At 39.2% G+C, this 18999-nt stretch overlaps 1 protein-coding gene across 3 annotated transcripts in view; it reads left to right on the top strand.

Annotated features, from left to right (window-relative positions):
- The window catches only part of btbd11b (BTB (POZ) domain containing 11b), a 69831-nt gene that overhangs the window by 28588 nt on the left and 22244 nt on the right, over positions 1 to 18999 (top strand). For all 3 annotated transcript variants that reach the window (XM_081372462.1, XM_081372463.1, XM_081372464.1), the window contains one exon: positions 14874 to 15017. In XM_081372462.1, coding sequence (XP_081228588.1) covers positions 14874 to 15017 — 144 coding nt within the window. The remainder of the gene's footprint in view (positions 1 to 14873; positions 15018 to 18999) is intronic.

Raw genomic sequence — 18999 nt, forward strand, 5'->3', positions numbered from 1 at the left:
GATTATTTAAAATTTTACAAAAACTGACTTAATAACCTTCTAAAGTACAATGTATGACTCATATTGGCTCAAGCTAGCCATGCAATTAAAGATACTGTAGCTGTTAATACAAAATCTTTTCCCCCACAAATTTAACATTATTTTGATCCACCCAAGATTGGACTCAAATTTCAAATTTGGAAACAACTCCTGGAGACTGGTCTGATTTTCTTAGGGGGTTTCCACCCTCTTTTCAAACAACATTAGCTTTGACCTCTTTGGCAGTCAATTCAGCATTATGTAATGCATGTGAATATGCCTATTGAAACACTTTTAGCTTGGCTTTAATGTATTTGGCTATCACAAATAAGAAAGCCACAATCGGTCGTCAGAGGTCTAAAAACAAGCTTAAAAACACTTTTTAGCTTGAAACATTGACCTTGAGATGTGAATTTTGAAAAAGGTTCAGCAGGGAACGTTGAACTTTAATCTATAGTTAAGAGGCTGTTTCCAATAATATTTTTCATTAATGTGTTGCATAAACCTCTCCCAGTTTTGGCTCTCAGCTTGAGGAGTTTGTTTAAAGGGGAGGAATAAGGCAAGTTGAACATTTGGAAATCAAATTAACACGCTTCATCTACTCTGGGTCTCTGGGTTGGAGCTGGTTTCTGCTAGACTGCGAGCTAGAGCCAAGCTCAGAGCTCTGAGTCAGAATACGCTAGTGGAGATCCGCTTCCAGCGTTCCTCACAGCCGAGATCATGTCGAACAGAATAATACTTACACTTTTGTTCCATAAACACAGGCTCTGTTGTCTTAATGGATACGATTATCTTCGAGCCCTCTTGCTTGCCATAGAGGGGCGCACCAGCTGTTGTTTTGCATGCTCAGCTAATGTCGTATAGTTTGTTTACAAAGGTTAGAAAGTGTGTCTCTGAACACACCAGAGCTGATTCACACCATCATTCAAATTCATTAAACAAGCATATTTTGCAAGCTGAGCCCCAAATGCATCTTGCCACACAGTTTATTCATAAGAATTAAAGCAAAAGATATATAAAAATAATAATAATTTCTTTCTTGACATCTATAGTATTCACTTTGTGTGTATGACAGGGTTTTTGCAATGTTAAAGTGAGAATGAGGTGCTATGGTGGCATGCTGTTGAGAACATCTCAATCATGTGAATATCTTAATCATCTCAATCTGAAATAATCCAATCAATAGGAAAACATTTGAGCGTCTAAACACTTGTAAACACTTGATTCAGTGCAGTGCCATGATATGTACGTTTACATGCATTACAAACGTGCATATGTTTATTTGCACCATATGTCTCACAAACTGGTCAGTGGAGGAGACTGAATATTTACTAAATATTTGCTTAAAAAGCTCCTCTGACAAATTACTTTTGGTTGGGTTCAACCAAAAAAGTTTGAGAACCTCTAACCTAATGTAAAAAATCCTGCACATTTCACTTGGCCCTGGCCAAAACTCTCATTTTTGTCTTAAAAGGAATCGACTTTTTCTTCTTCCCAAAAACAACTTAGATTGCAGTAACTGAATAAAAAATAGACTGATGAATGACAACGCATGAATGTTGTTCTTAATTGTATTAAATACCATAGAATCTGGCAGACCTTGTAAAAAAGTGGGTGTAACATCAGAAAATTGTAGGAAACTATTAACTGTTGCGCAATTATGCTCAGTCTTTTACTGGAACTCATAAAAAATGTGGACTTGCAAATGCCAATTTCAAGTATAAAATGACAATTTTAACTATTGGATTGATTGGTTATTCTTCTGTGCTGTTTCAGAATTCCCTCATTAGGCATCAATCAAATCATTATCTGATGTCATGTGCGGCCCACGTTAAAGAGCCAGTTACCCAGCGTAGCTGTCAACAAAGTCAAAATGATGAATCCTGCAGATACAGTCAAACAATTACTGTGCAATTTGGAGCTCAGTTGCATGCAAATTACCTCTCAGCACCGGGAAGAATGCAAAGAGTAATGGGTTCCGACTAAAAAGATAAAATAAAGTTTCAGATACGAATTCCTCAGAGGAAATGCTCACTGGAATCTCCTCTGAACTGTTCAGCAGTGTACAGTGTGACCCTCTGTAGAGATTGGTCTTCGTGGGGGTTGGCTGATAACACGCTGTCCCAGATTGCTGAAAAGAGAACAACGTGTGTTTTTGATTGTTAGTGACAGCAAGGCTTACTTCAGCAGGGGAGAGCGGGGGGCAAAACTCGTGCTGTTTTGGTGATGTAATCGGGGTCACTGCAGGAGGTAGTGCTTTTTCCAGAGTTTTCCAGAGAAAAGTACCACAGGCTATCCGGGCTTGCGATGACACACACTTAGTTCAGTATCACTTTTTTGCACGCTGCAGGCAGACACAGCATGGTCATTACCCAACATCCATTCACAGGGCATGTTTCCACTTGTAAACAACAACCTTGTTTGTGTTTTAGTGCCTTTCATCTCTTCTGATAACAGTTATTATCAGCTTTCGCGGAGATTAATATCATTTCTGGCTGTGTGAATCATATTATTTTAAGGTTTTTATCAAACAAATGCTCCCAATGAAGATTACTGAATTTCCAATAGGACATTTATTCATTTGGCAAGTCAATAATTTACAATAATTCCATACAATTACAATTTAGATTTGAATGCAACACTGATTCTAAAGATGCCATAGTGAACAAAGTAAATAGAAAGATCATAACACTAAAAAATACTGGAACCGGATGACAATCAGTTGAATATAGAGCGAAACGTACGGGGTGACAAATCTGATTCCCAAAGAATGACTCTTATGAGCCAGTTCTTTTAAGGGAATCAAAACATACACCAGTGTAGTTTGACTCCCAAATGTATGGCTTTCATGAACCATTTTTATTGAATCAAAACCATAGAGCGTGGCCAGGTCAGTTCAACTGATTCCCAAACTAATGATTCTTAGGAGCTGGTTCTTTTTAGTGAATCAAAACCATATAGTGAACCAGTTCTTTTTACTGAATCAAACGCTTACCGCATACATTTAACCTAGGCTTGTGAACACATTTTTGTTTGTTAAGTATTGTTATTTAATATATATTTAAGACCATACATTTGCATTTATGCCATGTCTAAAAAGGCCATCATTACATAGGCCTAGTTTATGTAAGCACACCTTTTGCTTTAATTGTGGTTGATTGATTGATTTATTACAGTAATTTGGCAGTGGCATTGAGGAGACCTGTCTGAAACTGTTATTACATTTTATGAATTCTTGTGGCTCATAAATTGCACACTTAACCTTTAAAAATCATGTCAATGAAGACTGGGAGAAAAAGTTAAACGCTTTTGTGAGCTCTTGTTTATGTGACCTGCAATTTAAGAACCATCTTGGATCATTTCGAAGTCAACACACAATCTGTCCATCCATCATTATTATGGATGTAGGGATTATAGGGATTAGGGATTGTCAAAGTTTTTTTTTTTTTTTTTTTTCGTCACCTTACTGAATTTTTCGTCAACGATACCAGGGACACCGAAGCACCGGGGAACATGAAATTTGGTGGGCATGTAGCCCCACTAGACTTCTAAGGAAAAATTTCGTTTGGTCCCCGGGGGCCACTCCCCCCCCGCGCTGGGCCCCCCCAAACCCCAAAAAATGCAGTTTTTCCTAAATAACTACCTGAACCGTGGCACCGAGGATGAAGAAATTTTTATGGTATGTTGGTCTACTAGACTTTTACGGAAAAATTTCGTTTGGTCCCCGGGGGCCACTCCCCCCCCCCGCGCTGGGGCCCCCTTAAATTTTTCGTCAACGATACCAGGGACACCGAAACACCGGGGAACATGAAATTTGGTGGGCATGTAGCCCCACTAGACTTCTAAGGAAAAATTTCGTTTGGTCCCCGGGGGCCACTCCCCCCCCGCGCTGGGCCCCCCCAAACCCCAAAAAATGCAGTTTTTCCTAAATAACTACCTGAACCGTGGCACCGAGGATGAAGACATTTTTATGGTATGTTGGTCTACTAGACTTTTACGGAAAAATTTCGTTTGGTCCCCGGGGGCCACTTCCCCCCCCCGCGCTGGGGCCCCCTTAAATTTTTCGTCAACGATACCAGGGACACCGAAACACCGGGGAACATGAAATTTGGTGGGCATGTAGCCCCACTAGACTTCTAAGGAAAAATTTCGTTTGGTCTCCGGGGGCCACTCCCCCCCCCGCGCTGGGCCTCCCCAAACCCCAAAAAAAGCAGTTTTTCCTAAATAACTACCTGAACCGTGGCACCAAGGATGAAGAAATTTTTATGGTATGTTGGTCTACTAGACTTTTACGGAAAAATTTCGTTTGGTCCCCGGGGGCCACTCCCCCCCCCGCGCTGGGGCCCCCGTAAATTTTTTGTCAACGATACCAGGGACACCGAAACACCGGGGAACATGAAATTTGGTGGGCATGTAGCCCCACTAGACTTCTAAGGAAAAATTTCGTTTGGTCCCCGGGGGCCACTCCCCCCCCGCGCTGGGCCCCCCCAAACCCAAAAAAATGCAGTTTTTCCTAAATAACTACCTGAACCGTGGCACCGAGGATGAAGAAATTTTTATGGTATGTTGGTCTACTAGACTTTTACGGAAAAATTTTGTTTGGTCCCCGGGGGCCACTTCTCCCCCCGCGCTGGGGCCCCCGTAAATTTTTCGTCAACGATACCAGGGACACCGAAGCACCGGGGAACATGAAATTTGGTGGGCATGTAGCCCCACTAGACTTCTAAGGAAAAATTTCGTTTGGTCCCCGGGGGCCACTCCCCCCCCGCGCTGGGCCCCCCCAAACCCAAAAAAATGCAGTTTTTCCTAAATAACTACCTGAACCGTGGCACCGAGGATGAAGAAATTTTTATGGTATGTTGATCTACTAGACTTTTACGGAAAAATTTCGTTTGGTCCCCGGGGGCCACTTCCCCCCCCCCGCGCTGGGGCCCCCGTAAATTTTTCGTCAACGATACCAGGGACACCGAAACACCGGGGAACATGAAATTTGGTGGGCATGTAGCCCCACTAGACTTCTACGGAAAAATTTCGTTTGGCCCCCGGGGGCCACATTTGTGATTTGCGCCCCTCCCATAAAAAATGAAAATGCAATATTATTCTGCTTTAATCGCCCCTATCTTCAGTGGAGATGTTCAGAACTGCACCATATTTCATGTGTATGATTAACTTGACATCCTCTGGGGGTATCCTCTGCTAAGTTTTGTAGAATTTCATCCATGGGGGGGGTATAAAATAAATTCATTTATGTGCACATTTAGTGACTGTACACTCATCGGCCTGTAGATGGTGCTGTTGAGCGAAGGGTTGCTGGTTTAGGATGATACTGTCACACACACACATGCAGGAATACAAACAAACGCAAGCATGCACACACACTGACATCCACACGCACAGACACACACCCATACGCACACATACAAATCCACATGCACAGACACACAAACACACACGCGCACACATGTACGCACAGACACACACACACAGACACACACAGACACACACATACACAAACACACACACATACACACACACACACACACAGACAGGCATGCACATACTATTACTTTTTTTAGGTATATACATAAACACGCAATACAGCCAAATTACTCCACGTCATTTATTTTTGTGGAAAGCCAGTGCAGGCCTGAGCGGCGGTCATATTTTGTACCGCGATGCGGTACATCTAGTTGTTAATAGGCCTTTTATGGTGAATGTTGTTTATGTGCATGTCATTTTTTTTTCAGTTTATGTCACCTTTTTTATTGGCCTTGTGTTTGCTTGTCCTAAATACATTCTAAGTGCCTTCAGGGTGACCATTACATTAAATACTAGGCTAATACCTATTTTTTTTAAAGAGGTATCTTTATTCTCGCAAAAGTGATCAGTTGACTTAACTTAAAAAAATTGAGGAAACCCGTTGCCTTAAAATTATTAAGTAAATAAACTTTATGCTTAATCGAAAAAATTAAGTAATGTGGAATTGTCAAGTTCACACAACTTAATTTTTTTCAATTAAGCATTACGTTTATTTACTTAATAATTTTATGGCAACGGGTTTACACTTTTTTTTTTAAGTAAGTGAACTGAACTCTTTTTACACATTTATTTGATCAAAAATACAGAAAAACAATACTATTATGAAATATTATTCCTGTGATTGCAAAACTGAATTTTCAGCATCTTTACTCCAGTTTTCACTGTCACATGATTCTTCAGAAATATTCTAATAGGCTGATTTGCTCAAGAAACATTTCTTATTATTATCACAGTTAAAAAGAGTTATACTTCTTTATATTTTTGTGTTTTTTAGGATTCTTTGATGAATAGAAATAGAAGAACAGCATTTTTGAAATATAAATCTATAATAAAAGTCTTTTGATCGATTTTAATGCATTAAAAGCTGAATAAAAGTTTTCTTAATGTGTATAGTGTATATATGTGTGCGCAGTTGCTTAATGGGAATGTTTAAGGGTTTGTGCTGACCGTTTCTCTGACAGTCATGTGTGTCTTAAATTCGAAAGAAAGAGACATGTGAAGGCCATGCTAACCCTTACTCGGAATTTGTACTCTGCGTTTAACCCATCCAAGTTAGTGCACACACATTAGGAGCAGAGTAGTGAGTAGTGAACACACACACTGCAAACCGTGATACACACCCAGAGCAGTGGACAGCCATTATTCTGTGGTGCCCTGGGGAGTGGTTAGAGGTTAGGTGCCTTGCTCAAGGGCACCTCAGTCATTTCCTGCCAGAATCGAGCCAGCAACCTTTGGATTACCAGTCAGACTCGCTAACCATTAGGCCACGACTCCCAACAGACATGCCGTCAGTGACAAATCTGTGGACCGATCCAACTTTCTGATCACCGAACAACTCAGAGCAAATCCCTGGAGATGATTCCAAAAACCATTAAAGCTCTGCGGTCAGCCAGCACTGGAGACACACTGCGCAGTCATACGACGCATGTAGACATAGCCACATCTCTCCCTTTAAACTCCTCCCTCCGTTCCCCAGAAATGCAGCATTCCTGGTTCTTACATATGGACTCCATCTGCAAGGGGCTGCCATAATTCAGCATGTGTGATTTAACCTATTACAAAACTCTCTCTTGTTGTTTCAATTGTCCACTACATGGTTAAAATTATATTGGATGTGTTCATGCAGGGAGTAGTATATAACGCCATTGCACAAGTCTCTAGTGTGTCACTGAAATACCATCTTGCACAAGAAATATTGGATATTATTTTCCTTATGTGTGGGTTTTAACCTAGCGTAGGGTTAGTAAAGGAGTTGACCAAGCACATAGCTGCGTGAGTGTAATAGGTGTTGTGGGTGTAGGTTTACATGGTGTGGCTTGAATCACTTTCTAGCTTTTGCATTCTGGCATTGCTCTGTGAGAAATCCAGGGAGTTGTTTTTCCACATTTGTGCTTGGAAAGAGACAGAAAATGTGTGTGTGTTTTAATCTGCATTCTCAGGCTAAGAGAACAAGCTTGGCTTCACAGGCCTTTAAAATAGATTTAAATACAGACTCTGAGGTCAGTGGCGAATCCACACTCGGCACGCGTGCATGGGAAAGCTGGGAAAACTCTGGTATGTCCCAGCGGTTCCTCCCCATTGACTGCCCAAGCACACAGCTCTTCTAATGCCCCCGTTAGCCTGTCAAAGCGCTTTTGGTCGACTGGGTCGATAAGTTCTGTAGAGCAATTCTGGCACCCTAGAGGTGAAATGCAAATAATTTTATAGGGCCTCTTATCTGAGTCATCCTGTGGATGATGTGTTTTCCAAACCAAAGCTTCTGGATTTTGCCAAAAATGGTGTGTTGTGTGTTGCCAATGTGAATTCATTAGGTTTTTACATTGTTGCAGGGCTCTGACGCCTGTACACCCACAATCCTCAGCTGGTTTAAACCTGGCAAACGCCTTCATTAGACGTTCCCTCGTATTCAGTGACTTGCATTGAAATCTGCTCAGTTTGTTTAATAAAAGTAACAGTTTTCAACGTCGATTCTGCTGGTGTTTTGATAAGCTCAGCGGTTGTTTAGCGAAAACCCTTGGCAATTTGAGGCCAACCAAAAAGCTTTATTAAAAACAAACTACATCACAATGTTTGACTTATCACTCTTATAATAACACACTCTAGTTGTAATGTGGGCTCTAAACCACAGTCCCAGATCGAGGTCTGTATCTTTTATAGTCAAATGTCATATTTTTCCCCCCAGGTTTGTTTATTGGTTTTCACTCTTCATACACACACACACTTTATATATATAAATAACTAATTAATCACACATTTTTCTGCAATTAATCGGGATTAATCGCACCTAACGGTAAAGTTTTTAATATATTTTTTATATTGTAATAATTTCACATTTATTCTTCAAATTAATGTACAAACAACATAAAGATTGTATATTTTAAATATTTGTTTAATGATATCTTTTTTTTTTATGAATGAAGGCCAGTACTGATACTATGGAAGCTAGTTTCCGCCACAAAAAAAAAAAAATATATATATAATTGCGACTTTTTATCTCACAATTGCGAGTTTACATCTCGCAATTCTGACTTTATTTCTCAGAATTGCATGATATGAAGTCGCAATTGCGTGTTATAAAGTCAGAATTGTGAGATATAAACTATTCTAAGGTAAAAAAAAAAAAGTCTGTCTTTTTTTTTTCCTTAGAATTGGACTTTATATCTCACAATTCTGAGAAAAGATGTCAGAATTGCGAGATATAAACTCGCAATTATGTGTTATAAAGTCAGAATTGCGTGATATAAAGTCAGAATTCTGAGATATAAAGTCAGAATTGCGTGATATAAAGTCACAATTGCGAGAAAAAAAGTCAGAATTCTGACTTTATAAGACGCAATTGCGACTTTATATCTCGCAATTCTGACTTTATATCTCAGAATTCTGACTTTATATCTCAGAATTCTGACTTTATTTCACGCAATTCTGACTTTATATCTCGCAATTCTGAGAAATAAAGTCAGAATTGCGAGATGTAAACTCGCAATTGTGAGATAAAAAGTCGCAATTATCTTTTAAAATGTTTTATTCAGTGGCGGAAACAAGCTTTCATACGATCCTGATGTCTCTATTAGATTGATTTTTTTATTGTATTCATTAATTGTAGCCATTCAACATTATTGTAATGAATGTCACATTTAGCGCCTTTACACCTTTAATATATCAGGCCTCAACGCTAAGGATTTTTTCTACTGGCCCAGTCAGACCAGTTTAGATTTTTACCTGCCAAAATACCCCAAAAGAGTTATTGTTTTCATAGTTTTTGACCCATGTAACCTTCTAAACAGAACATTAAGATTTTCAAGTATTCAAGTCTCGCAAGTATTCTTTCAAGTATTCAAGACGTTCACAGTCTTCTCTGCATAAATTCTAAATTAAATTTAGATTTATCCTTTTTTAAAGCTGCAAATGTGATTCAGTCAAGAACAGTGATTGATTTTCTCTACATCTTTTGTTTTTTTGATTTACAGTAATGACAGACAGCAGCAAGTTTATTAGGCTGCTGTCACTTTAAGATCTGCCGCACATGACACAGATCTGACTGGCACACATCCGATTACTCACAACTCTTTATGTTCATTTAAGACTGTGCTTGCAGGGATACTCGACAAAATGGGCACTTTGGGATACTTTTGTGTTTTTGTCTGTTCAAGCGCTGTCTAAAATGGCTTTCTGTGCGCACAGGTCGTGTGTGTGTCACACAGACAGGAGATTCACTGATTCTGCACTGGCTTCTCTTTCGTGTCTTATCGCGCTTTATCGCGCTTGAATGGTTTAAAAGCACTTGCAAGAATAAGTGTAATCATATAATGTAAAGTTAGCCAAAGGATGACGGAAAAAACAATGCTGCATTACAGTAATTGCGTTGAATATTTTTATGCGTTAAACTGGAAAAAAAAATGACAAGCCTAATACATATATAGTAAATATATGAAGAGTTCAGATGCAAAAGCCTCTAAGTGCCATCTATAATTTTCTTCTAGAATGATCATTTTTATCAAGCTCGTATATTTAAGTTCAGTAATTTCACTTAAATGACAATTCACAGGTCATTTTCTTTGCCATTTAAGTGAAATTACTGAACTTAAATATACAAGCTTGATAAAAATGATCATTTTAGAAGAAAATTTAAGATGGCACTTAGAGGCTTTTGCATCTGAACTCTTCATATATGAACATGTAGTAAATAAAAAAATAAACAAAGGTCAAATGTCTTAAATTAATCTAGTGATGTCCGGCAGACAGTCATAATGGAGAAAATGTATATCGTAAGTTGAAAAAGAAAAGCTGGAGGCTCTATTTTTCTCAGTTTCCCTTTGTCATCATAAACTCAGCTCCTTGTGAATAGAGACTTTGTGGAACGGGTATCACTTTGGACACACTTTTAATGGTTTCCAAACCCACAGGCCTTTTGGATAGCGAGCTGGAGCGAGAGAGGTCTTAATCTGCAGTGGCATCACTGGAAGATTCTGCACACTTGAGGAAGACGAATAAGGAGCTTGAGGGAAAAACTTTTCACATCATGACCTGGCATCATGATCATTTATTTATTATTATGCAGCATTATGCAAATACATTTTCACACTGATCGCCATAACTGATTACAGCCACGAGTTAAGTGGTGGAGGCGCTGAATGAATGACAGTATGGTTTCAGGGTTTAGGCTTTTTTTCCCTGCACCCTGATGCTTCGGTTGTTCCAGTAGATCAGTTCATTTATTTACTCTTTATAAAATAAACATTTCACAATCTTTAATACCGACAAAATGCTGATTTACTTTTTAATAATTTAACTGCAGGTAATTATTTTTGTTGCCCTCAGGCTGCCTGACCACTGAATAAACTGTAAAATATGAATACTAAAATATTAATATTATTATTCTAGGTTATTTTCAATTATTGACCCACTCAGGGATCTACAAAGAGAAACCTCTGATATATAGAAATCTTGTTACAGTGCTCTGTTTCTGTTTCATTTTCCCTGTCACTGTTTTGAGTCATTCACCGGTTCCTTGTTTCGTTAATAATCTTCCTCTGTGTATTTAAGCCCTCAGTTTTACTCAGTTCATTGTTGTTCATTAACACATTTTCTTCATTTTTGCAATTACTTTTATTTTTTTGTTTTTGCTTTTAACGTTTGTCAGACAACATAACATAAAGTGTTCTCATTTTGTTTTAAAGAAACTATTACTTTTATTCAGCAAGTCTGCCTTAAATTTATCAAAAGTGACAGTAAAAACATTTCAAATGTTACTAAGGATTTCTATTTTGAATAAATGATGTTCTTTTGAACTTTTATTCATCAAAGAAACCTGAAAAATGGATCACGGTTTCCACAAAAAAAATATTATAAAAATATAACTTTTCAACATTGATAATAAGAAGAAATATGTCAAGAAGAGCACCAAATCAGCATATTAGAATGATTTTTGAAGGATCATGTGATTATGAAGACTGGGGTAATGATGCTGAAAATTCAGCTTTGCCATCACAGGAATGAATTATATTTTAAAACACATTTAACACATATATTATTTCACAATATTACTGTTTTTACAGTATTTTTGATCAAATAAATACACCATTGGTAAACATATGAAACTTTAAAAACATAAAAAAATCTTATTGACCCCAAACCTTAGAATAGTTTATTTTCTTAATTTTACCTTTTAGCTTATCTATAGCTTATTTTTGTGAAATATTTTAGCTTGAACTATTTTTCTTTAAAATAACTGTTATGTGCCCTCATATTTTGTTATCTAATGTGTTTATCTTAATAAATTGCTAAAAAAAATCTATTTTGGGGGGGATAGGCCAACTGAAAATTTGCCATAAAATGTTTTAGCACAATTTCTTTTTGAAGCAAAATCATACAGAACAAAATTAGGCAAATACTTGGAAAGAAGTCAGGTTTTTAAAGGGTGTGTGTATGTGGGTGTGTGTGTGTGTGTGTGTGCGTGCGTGCGTGCGTGCGTGTGTGTGTGTCTTCATAGCCTATTTTATAGCCTTTATAGCCTATAGCCTACTGTAATTTGAAGAGTTTACCCTGCCCGATGTTTGAGGAAGTGGAGCTGAGAGGAAAGTGAGCGAGATGCCAGTCTTACCACCCGTTGCTTTAAGTGTTTCAGGCTGGCTGTGCATAAGCCTGGCACACTCATCAGTCACAGAGACCCGCTGAGAGTTTTAATAAGAGCTCTGGACTCAAGAGATTGTAGGGAACAAAGGGGAATTTTGCTCCCATCTAGGATCTTATGCACCTGTCAGTCAATCTTCATTGAGTTGAGACTAGGGAAATGGAGAGCAGGATCTTATTATGAACATTTATGAACATCTGCAGGACTGCGAATTAGTTTGTATAACACATGAATACAATAGCAGTGTACTAGGCCCAGGTCAGTGAGGTGTGGTCTTGCATTGCTAAACACCTGTATTTCCTCCCATGCCGCAGGCAAGTAACCATCACTCCACCCCTGCCTTGTCTCCATGGCAACCTATTTCAAATTCTATCAGGATGCGCCTTATTTTTTTTATTCCTCCTTGAAGCAAAACACACTTACTGTAAGATGGTCTGTACAATCTATATCACAGTAATTACGAAAGGGTGCATTTTTTGAATAATAATAACATGCCTTAAAAGACCTATGATGAGGCTGTTGAGCGATATATTACACAATATACATTATGATAAGCAACATACAGTACTCTGCCGTCATATCTCCCCGGGTGGAACTGATTAAGGATTTACATCATTCTCTCTCTCAGGCAGCCCCCTAAAATTACATTGGCCTCACAAGAGTAAATGAGATGGTTCAAACGAAAGCCCCTCTGTCAGTGGACAACAAAATAGAGTAATTTGTTTCAGCCACATCATAATTTAACACGCCGTCGGCTCCAGGAGTGTTCGGCAACAATGGAAGTGATGAAAACACAAGGATGAGAGTGAATCCAATTTTTGAGGGGCCCAACCATCCTGTTTAAAACAATAACCGGTGTGATTCAGACACTAGCGGAGTCTCACCTCGGTGGTTCGGCTTTGAGCCGGGATGAAGAGTTTTGTGTTGGTGCAGTAGTGCTGAAAAAGTGAGCCCTCAATCTAATGCTGATTTCAGCATCGCTGTGTGTTGAGTCTGTTGCATTGATTCAATGCAGAATCCTTACTTTTATCATCATTTAAACATTAGCATTAAGTTGTATGCAAATCCATGTTCCACAAATAGAAGGCAGCAGTTCTTTACAGTAATTGCTGGTTGTCCAGAAAGGTGATACACCTCCCTTTCTCCTTGTGAGCAGACAAAGCAAGAGGCCGGCCAAGTTTCTCACCTGTTACCACCCAGGAGGGAGTCCTGTGAGACCTGTTGTGTAGTTTGCCTGCGTATTATTAAAGGGATAGTCCACACAAAAATGAAAGTCTGTCATATGAAGATATTTTGAAGAATGTTGGTATCCAGTTTCGGTTCCCATTGACTCAGTGGAAGTCATTTAGTTACCAACATTCTTCAAAATATCTTCCTTTGTGTTCCACAGGAGAAAGGGCCCTGTTTACACCTGGTATTTAGAAGCGTTTTCATAGATCGGATTACAAGTGGATGATGCTAAATTGGTAAACGGGGTCTAAAACGCTTTGAGCTTGTCCATTTTTGACCACTTCAAGAGGTAATCGAAAGGCCACAAAAGGCCGCCTACACTCCGCACACCGACCTTATGTGTAAACATTATGGGAAGGGTGCTAGCCAGATGGGATTTAAACCTTGTTGATTGAAGACCCAAGTTTGGTTTGAAAAAGAAAAACGTACCAAGCACAGTTTCACCATTCCTGATTCCTCATTCTAACACACACTTACAGTGTTTGGCGTAAGCTGACGAAAGTTGCTGCTCTCCGTATGTTTTTCCGCGTGATGGTGCGTGAACTTATTTCGTCCATTAGATTGAAAGACCCACCCGTAGATATTCATTTCCCGAAGGGTTTGTGTTTTTGATGTGTCTTTAAAGGTCCCGTTTTACGTGTGTTTTTGAAGCTTTGATTGTGTTTACAGTGTACAATATAACATGTTCATGTTTCGCGTGTAAAAAAACACAGTATTTTTCACACAATTTACTTATCTGTACACCGCTGTTTTCACTGTCCTAAGAACGGGCTGATGACTTCCTTGTTCTATGAAGTCCCTCCTTCAGAAATACGTAACGAGTTCTGATTGTGCCAGCGGTTCCTGTGTTGTGATTCGACAGCAGCTTAGCGCACGTTGCCCGGAAAGGTCACGCCTCTTACCATAACGTGGAGATGCATGCGCTCAGATGCGTCCCTGGGAAGGCCAAACAAAGGTGATTGGACTCCGGGATGAAAATAACAGCGTCTCGACGACATGGCGACAAACACACTCTACAAGCGCAACTCTTCCTCTTCTCCGTGGGAGCGCAACAAGACCACGCCCCCTTTTTTGTGTATTCCTGTGGGCGGAGGTTAGTCAAAAAACGGTTCTAGTGACGTCATTAAAGAAGGAAGTAGAGGGATGTAGTCCAAAACGGCCATTCACTGTAGGCGACTTCTGTTAAATAAAATATCTCGCTTGGCATTGAACTTTACACACTAACTAAACTAACTTTTAAACTAGCACACTAACTTTACGCATTGAACATTACACACCAACTAAAGTTTGAAACATGGGATCACGAAGAACGGGACCTTTAATGCACTACAAGTTGCTTTTGATAAAAGGTTCTGCCCAAATCAAACCCAGAGCCTTGGTGTTGCTTGGATTTAACTGCTGCATTTTCCCTGACTGTACATGATTTTTTTTCTTTTTGTTTAATTCTTTTGTGCAGGAATCCTCAGTTTGCCGGACAGTTTGAGCCTGCACAGGAACCAGCAGCGCTCAAATAAATCTGGAGACGCCTACAGTCAGTCCGAGCAGCGGACTATTGAGCAGTCCCTGCTGGCCACGCGCGTGGGGAGCATCGCTGAGCTCAGTGAGTAACCAAACATCTATTTTTCAACTTAAATTGAGCTCTTCTGCACCATATACTTTTTTTTCTACTAATCATTCCTTGCTCAGAAAAGCGGAAGCTGCTATCATTCTTTGGTTTAATACTTGTTTAATACATCTTTTTGGGTGATCTGCAGCTCTGTTTGATTTGCATGTAAAGCACATTTTCACTGTGTTCAGGAACCGCTGCATGGTGGTGTAGAGTGGTAAAGATATATATTTAGATGCAAATTCATTTCGTTTGAAGTAAGAATTAGCCCTAGGTTGCAGTCATTTCACACCAGAGGTATGTGTTTAGTAGTAGGAATCCATCTGCTCAGGATTCAGGTCTCTCTCTCTTACCTCAAATAGGCCTTTAGCTCTCAACATCCCATACACACAATCCACTCTCATACAAGTGCCATACACTGTATTTGATTTTCCCATGAATTTAATGCAGTGCTTTAGACATCTGTTTTTAAAAGGGTCAAATCTTTAACCGAGCACTTAGACAGCATGCAGTTTATCCTATGTGCATTATCAATCTGGTTCTTCAGTACAGTGTAATATCACTGTATATACATTACACACATACACACACATATTTCTGCATTGTCTTAGCTGTGTGCTTAGGGTCACTGTCCTTTTGGAAGGTGAACCTTTTGCCCAGTCCAAATGCACTGGACAAAGTTTTTTTTAAAGGGTAAGTCCGGTATTTTACACTTAAAGCCCTGTTTACAGATCGTTTCTGATAAAATAGAACGGTTAAGATTAAAATTTGGACACATGCTGCTGTCCCGAGAATTTTAGGTTTCTTTCGCTTTCCCCAAACCTCTAGAATGGGTGTATAGGTGCACTGGAACAATACTTCATAAAACGCATTAAACTTTCGTTTACAAAGATGTGAAACTCACCGAGTGGTCAGGGGTGTTCAATGATATGCTCACACAAAAATCGCTGCAAAAGATGCTTTCCAACAGGTGTTTTACCATTCGTTGTAAAACTGTGGATCTATTTTTCCAAACGTCTCACACCCGTAGATTCTTCCGTTGAGAGCTTGAATAATAGACACTCCAGCCCAGTTGGTGGCGATAATGCACCTTTGCCAATTGCAAGCAAACCGCTGGCATTTCATTGAATACACAGAAGAAGCAGAAGAAGAAGCGGCGGAGTAATACCGTACCTCACACAGCACATTCAATACAAGTCAATGGAGTTGGACAAAAACTACAATAAAACCTGTTGGAAAGCATCTTTTGCAGCGATTTTTGTGTGAGCATATCAGTGAACACCCCTGACCACTCGGTGAGTTTCAGGTCTTTGTAAACGAAAGTTTAATGCGTTTTATGAAGGATTGTTCCAGTGCACCTATACACCCATTCTAGAGGTTTTGGGGAAAGCGAAATAAACCTAAAATTCTCGGGACAGCAGCATGTGTCCGAATTTTTATCTTAACCGTTCTATTTCATCAGATACGATCTGTAAACAGGGCTTTAAGTGTAAAATACCGAACTTGCCCTTTAAGGCTTATATTTTGCTGCGTTGGGCATTCCTTCTTCTCTGATGAGTCCCCCAGTCCCTGCCGCTGAAAAACACCACCACGGCACAGCATGATGCTGCTACCACCATACTTTACCGTTGGGATGGTATTGTGCAGGTGATGACCAGTGCCTGGTTTCCTCCACACATGATGCTTGACCAGAGAATCTTGTTTCTCACAGTCTGAGATAGTCTTTTAGGTGCTTTTTTGCTAATTCCAAGTGCAGTGGGTTTCCACGTGTCTTCACTGAGGAGAGGCTTGAGTCTGGCCACTCTGCCATAAAGCCCAGATTGGTGGAGTGTTGCAGTGATGTTTGTCCTTCTCTAAATTTCCCTAAACCAGAGTGACCATCAGCTTCTTAGTCACTACTCTAACCAAGGCCCTTCTCCATCATTTGCTCAGTTTGGCCAGGAGGCCAGCTCTAGGAAGAGCCCTAGTTATTCCAAACTTCTTCCATTTAAGCTACATGCTTCTGTCATCCTTCAATACAGTAAAAAAAATGTTTTTTGTTCTGATATGCATTTAGTCATATGCTGAGTGTATTGACAACGTCATATAATAGAAATTGAAAATAGAATTTTTGCTGGAATGTTCATCATTCAAGTGTAGCTCTCAGCTGTGCCCAAATTTCCATTGTTTTTTCCCCCCTGCATTTATTTGCATACTGAATTATGATTGGTCTTCTTCCTTGCATATTTTTGAAAACTGAATTGTTATGGCTCTTGTCTTCCTTGCATATGTTTAGCCAGTTATAGTTGCCTGTACACTGCACATTGACGTGTGATGCGCAGCCAACTGAAAACATGATGCATGCTGAGTGTCATGACAATGATAGCATTTCATTTATACAGAAACAAAGCCTTAAACTCATTATTTTTTCTAAAACTTTAACACTTTTCTTTTGCTGCCTTGCAAGCACTGTTATTTCCGTCAGGAAATACACATCTGATTAGATATAAAGCTCTCTTACTTAGGAGAATGATCATGTAATTCAATATATTTTACAGCAGAAAGCTTGTTCTATTTGGGAGAACATTGATTTTAAACGCAATACTATATGTTCTGCAGTACAGAAATATTCTTAGCCGCAATGCCTGCCTTGAACTCGGCAACAACAAACACAATCATTCACATCCAATACAACAAATATGCACAGCCCAGTTTAATATCTGAAAAGTAAACGGAAAACATGCCGTAGCAAGCCCACAGAAGCAGATATGCACAAAATGCTTCTATCTGTCCCTTTAAAAATGCATGTGCTCTTCAAATCTTAAATATCAAATATCCATTAGTACTTTTTTATAGACAGTATCCATGGAGATTTCCATAAAATGCTTAGTCTATTTCCAGCTCTTCTCTTCTGTCTCTCTCTCTTTCTCATGGTTGTCCCCAGTGACCCTGCAGGGGAAGTTGAGGGCAGTTTGAACCCTGGTTAGGGACAACGGTCCTCCCCTGCTTTACACATCCAGTACGCTGCCTCCAGCAAGGGCAGGAACAACAACTGTCACATAGAGAGTCTTTCTGCATTTGGACAGTCACAACAGAGCACTCTCTTACTCAAAGGGCAGAGTTTATTTTAAGAGAAAGCTGAACTGATCTAATTATACATTTTTATTTTTATAATGATATAAACGGGGTTTTGTGTATGTTGCTTTTTTTTACAGGGTTTGCCTGTGCAGAAAGCTTTAAAATATTATAAACTAAATGTGAACAAGACTGTGTATTCTTAAAATGTTTCATAATATATATTACGTAATGTATAACTGTAGCGTGCTTTTTCAATATGCACGATAAGCAGTAGGATCATGGTTATAATGAAGTTCAAATCTGTAAGTTATTAAACTGGAATGGAAGGCATTCAGACTGTCAAAGTCACTGCCTCTCAGGAAATCCTTGTTATCTGAAGCACATATGACCTTTTGTAGGCTTGTCACAGCCATACATATCCAGAGTCTGAAATCTCCTATTCCATACGGTAATTGTATTTTAATATAATTACACTCTTATAAATCCCATAACATCAGAGCACGGCAATAGATTATATCTTTCTATTACGGTTCATAGGTTTTTATGTGTCACTCATGAGCCAGTTAACTAGAATACATCTCTCCCTGCAGAGCACTAGAGGGTCCAAAGGTCAATGCATTAGAAGCCTTTTTTGTCGTATTTGTCTCTATTCGTATCTCGTATTGTGTCCTATTCCCTCGCCGGATTTGCCTGGAAAAATCAATTTTCTTTCTGGGGTCATTTTAACAGTGCTTATTTTAATGCAGATTGAGTAGCTATTGCTTGCTGACTGTATAAAAAAGATAAGTGGTGGATATTTAAATTTAGTTTTCTATTATTGAAAATATGCTCTCCCTTGTAACTAAGTGACAAATTAACTCCAGAGAAGCTAAGCTCATTTACACTTTATGGGCTTTTTTTCTTACATACTACATTTGTT

Source organism: Scardinius erythrophthalmus (assembly GCF_964197995.2).
Source record: "Scardinius erythrophthalmus genome assembly, chromosome: 8".
In the NCBI taxonomy this organism is placed as follows: Eukaryota; Metazoa; Chordata; class Actinopteri; order Cypriniformes; family Leuciscidae; genus Scardinius; species Scardinius erythrophthalmus.